General features: G+C 37.7%; 1 protein-coding gene across 1 annotated transcript; it reads left to right on the plus strand.

Annotated features, from left to right (window-relative positions):
- The first annotated feature begins 2,093 nt into the window (after positions 1–2,093).
- LOC104234358 (uncharacterized) lies at positions 2,094–2,471 on the plus strand. The gene has a single exon (XM_009787912.2). The coding sequence runs from the start codon at positions 2,094–2,096 to the stop codon at positions 2,469–2,471; it is 378 nt and encodes a 125-aa protein (XP_009786214.2).
- The last annotated feature ends 887 nt before the right edge of the window (positions 2,472–3,358 follow it).

A 3,358-nucleotide genomic window follows, 5' to 3' on the forward strand; every position in this document is an offset into this window, starting at 1 on the left:
CAAAAATATCTCCGGCCAAATACATATGACTACGGTCAAAACGGCTGCTTTAGCCAAATGAATGCGACTCGGGGATGCCCAACTGTCGCTAACAAAATCGCAGGCCATTACTTCGAATATACTTTGAAAAGAACTGGTTAAAACAGGCTTCCCTCAATAGGCAAACGAGCTTCGAGCATGTCAGCTCCAAATCACAAGGCTTTGAGCTACTCAGCCTATGAGCTAAGAACCTCCCGAGGTGCTCGAACATCGCCACTAACAACTTGAAATCGAGGTTCTTCCTGAACTGATGACGGGTTAGGCAATATCATTTCAAAAAGACCTTAACGAGAGGAAAACAAAGCCTAAAAATGCCCACGGGCAAAAGCAAGAGCCATTGTCGCCAGCCAAATGAGCCTCCGAGCCGCACACTAAAAGGTCTCAACGACCAAACAATGTAAGATCCACTGCCTCTAGCTTGAAAATTGAAAACTTGAGGATTAAAATTGTTACGCCCCGCAATATTACGTCAAAATTACGTCCCGCAGTATTAAGTTACGACGATGTTGCACCCTATAGTATTGTGCATTGAAATTTGTTGAAACGTAGTCGACATCAGTCCAATAAAAATATTATTTGCAGAAGGGAAGCAAGTCGAAGAAAATAAATTTTCGTCCAAGTTTGGCATTTTGGGGTAAAGTACGACCTGAGCAAAAATACGTAGTATTTATGGACTAGTACCATGCAAGGTATTATATGACTACGGTAGTATAAAATATAAAGTATATATGAAGTATTTTAGTAATAAATAGAATTTTAAGTAATTTGGGTTAATTTTTAAATTATTCGGGTAATAGATTAATTACCGGGTAACGAAATATTACCCAATCAACTAATAAATGAATAAAAATTTATAATTATCTCCAAGTCCACAACGTGGCAGCCAATACAAAAAACAATAAAATAACTCATGATTCATATGGATTAGGTGGCAACACTCATAATTAAAAAGACAACACTTTATGTCTTGAAAGACTATACCTAGCATGTACAAATTCTTGGATTGGAAACTAAGCTAAGGCATTTTTGGCCTCTTTACTGATAAAAATGTGAGAATTATAAGAATCTTCATCAATAGGAATAGAAAAGTTATTCAAGAGTTTCTATCCAAATCACATTAGAAATGGCATTATGGGGATGGAAATGCTTCGGCCAAATTTTCTTTGAGCAACGTGATTGCGTTGAGCTCTTCATACGACCTGTTCCATGTTTTGTCGCAATTAACGTGTATTAGAGGGATAATCAAGAGAATCGACTCAGGTATGTTAAGGTTATCCCTTCTTTCTTTTGGCATAACCCATACAATACGAACGAAATGTGCAAAATACACAAATTCCATAAATGACTCTATTCATAGAAGTATTAGAGATATCTCTGTTCCTGATTTCGATGTGTCGTAATATTTTATCATCTGCTCATGGGTCGCAAAAAAATATAATAGTTTAGAAAAAAAATTTACTTTATGATATTGCTCAAAGACAAAATGGTCTTATGAAATTTCGAAAGATTTTATTAACGTACTTTTCATGCATTGCATTCATGTGCATTGACCCATGACCAGATGGTTTTATATACACGTATATATGTAAATATATGTATATGGGATATGGGAAAAGGTTACGGTGTTATATACACATCACAACCTAATCAGCTAGTATATGATGATGATGATGCCCACAGTGGCTAAAATATGATTCAAATGGCGTTATATATGCATATATATATATATATAAATCGGGACTCATTTTTGCAATTGGTTGCTGAATAACTTTCTAGCTAAATATAGAGTTTGCCACAGAGTTGCTACAGCAAATCATCCTCAAACAAGGGGGCAAGCTGAGGTGTCAAATAGAGAAATCAAGCAAATATTAGAGAAGACGGTGAGTGTGAATAGGAAGGATTGGGCTGCAAAGTTGGATGATGTCCTATGAGCGTATAGATCTGCATATAAAACACCAATTGGAGCGTCCCCTTACAAGCTGGTTTATGGGAAGGCATGTCACTTGCCCGTTGAACTGGAACACAAGGCATACTGGGCCATTAAAAAGCTGAACATGGACCTTGAGGTTGCAGGCGAGAAAAGACTTATGCAATTGAATGAGTTGGATGAGTTCAGGCTGCACTCTTATGAAAATGCTAAGCTATATAAAGAAAAGACAAAAAGATGGCATGACAAGCATATCAAGCCGCGGCACTTTGAGCCAGGACAACATGTATTATTATTCAATTCTAGACTACGGATGTTCCCTGGAAAGCTAAAATCGAGATGGTCAGGTCCGTTTGAGGTGGTGAGAGTCACGCCTTATGGTGCAATCAAGCTACGAGCTTTAAATGGTGAGAGAAAATTCTTAGTGAATGGTCATATAGTCAAGCATTATTGGGGAGGAATGATTAATCCTGAGAAGACCAAGGTTGTACTCGCTGATGAGTAAGCGAGACTCTGTGTCGTGCCGCGACGTTAAATCAGGCGCTTGTTGGGAGGCAACCCGATTTTTATTACTTTCCTAGTTTAACTTCTTAATTTTCTTTTAGAATAGGTAGAGTATTGCATTTTCTTTATAGGTATAGAAATTTTAGATGTAATGGTTTAGGACGTGTAAATTGGGTATATAAAGGGCTCGGGGGATCGAGATGTTCAAAAAAAAAAATCTAGCGAATAGCGCCCAGGACAACGCCCAGCGCTGCTTGGGGCGCCAAAAACAGTGTCGATCAACACCCCAGCGCTAGGCAAGGCACGAGGTGCCAAGCTTGGGGGTGCTAGGTAAGTTTTTATTATGATTTTTTTCGTTATTTATAGTATTCATAACCCGTACCCATTTAATCCAACCTAAATACCCATTTACAGTAATACTAATACCCATATCTTTTCCCAAACCCACCCAAACATAAACAACCCAAAAAAATTTAAAACCTGAAGAAGCACAAAAAAACGCCAAACGCTATTGCTTCTGTCGATTTCCCTCTTCTTCTTCACGAAAATTTTCTCCAAATTTTTCTTTCTCTCTTGCTATCTTTCTCCAGTCTAGATGTATGTTCTTCCTTTTTATTTTCTATTTCTGTTTGTGTTTTAACTAGTAGATAAACATAATCCCATTCCCAAGAGCCCTAATCCCCCATATATTTCCCTATATAGTTCTTGTGAAATTTTTATGGTGGGTGATTTGTTTTGGTAGAAAATTGTGTGTTTAATGTGTACACGGAGTAGTAAACTAGAATTCCCTCTACTTCGTTGAAAATTGGAAGGGCCACCATGTTCCACCATTGTTGAAGTTTAAGAACACACTTCATGCCCATACCGTGTTTGTTAAAATGCTTGAAC

The sequence above is a fragment of the Nicotiana sylvestris genome, chromosome 9 (assembly GCF_000393655.2).
Source record: "Nicotiana sylvestris chromosome 9, ASM39365v2, whole genome shotgun sequence".
NCBI lineage: Eukaryota > Viridiplantae > Streptophyta > Magnoliopsida > Solanales > Solanaceae > Nicotiana > Nicotiana sylvestris.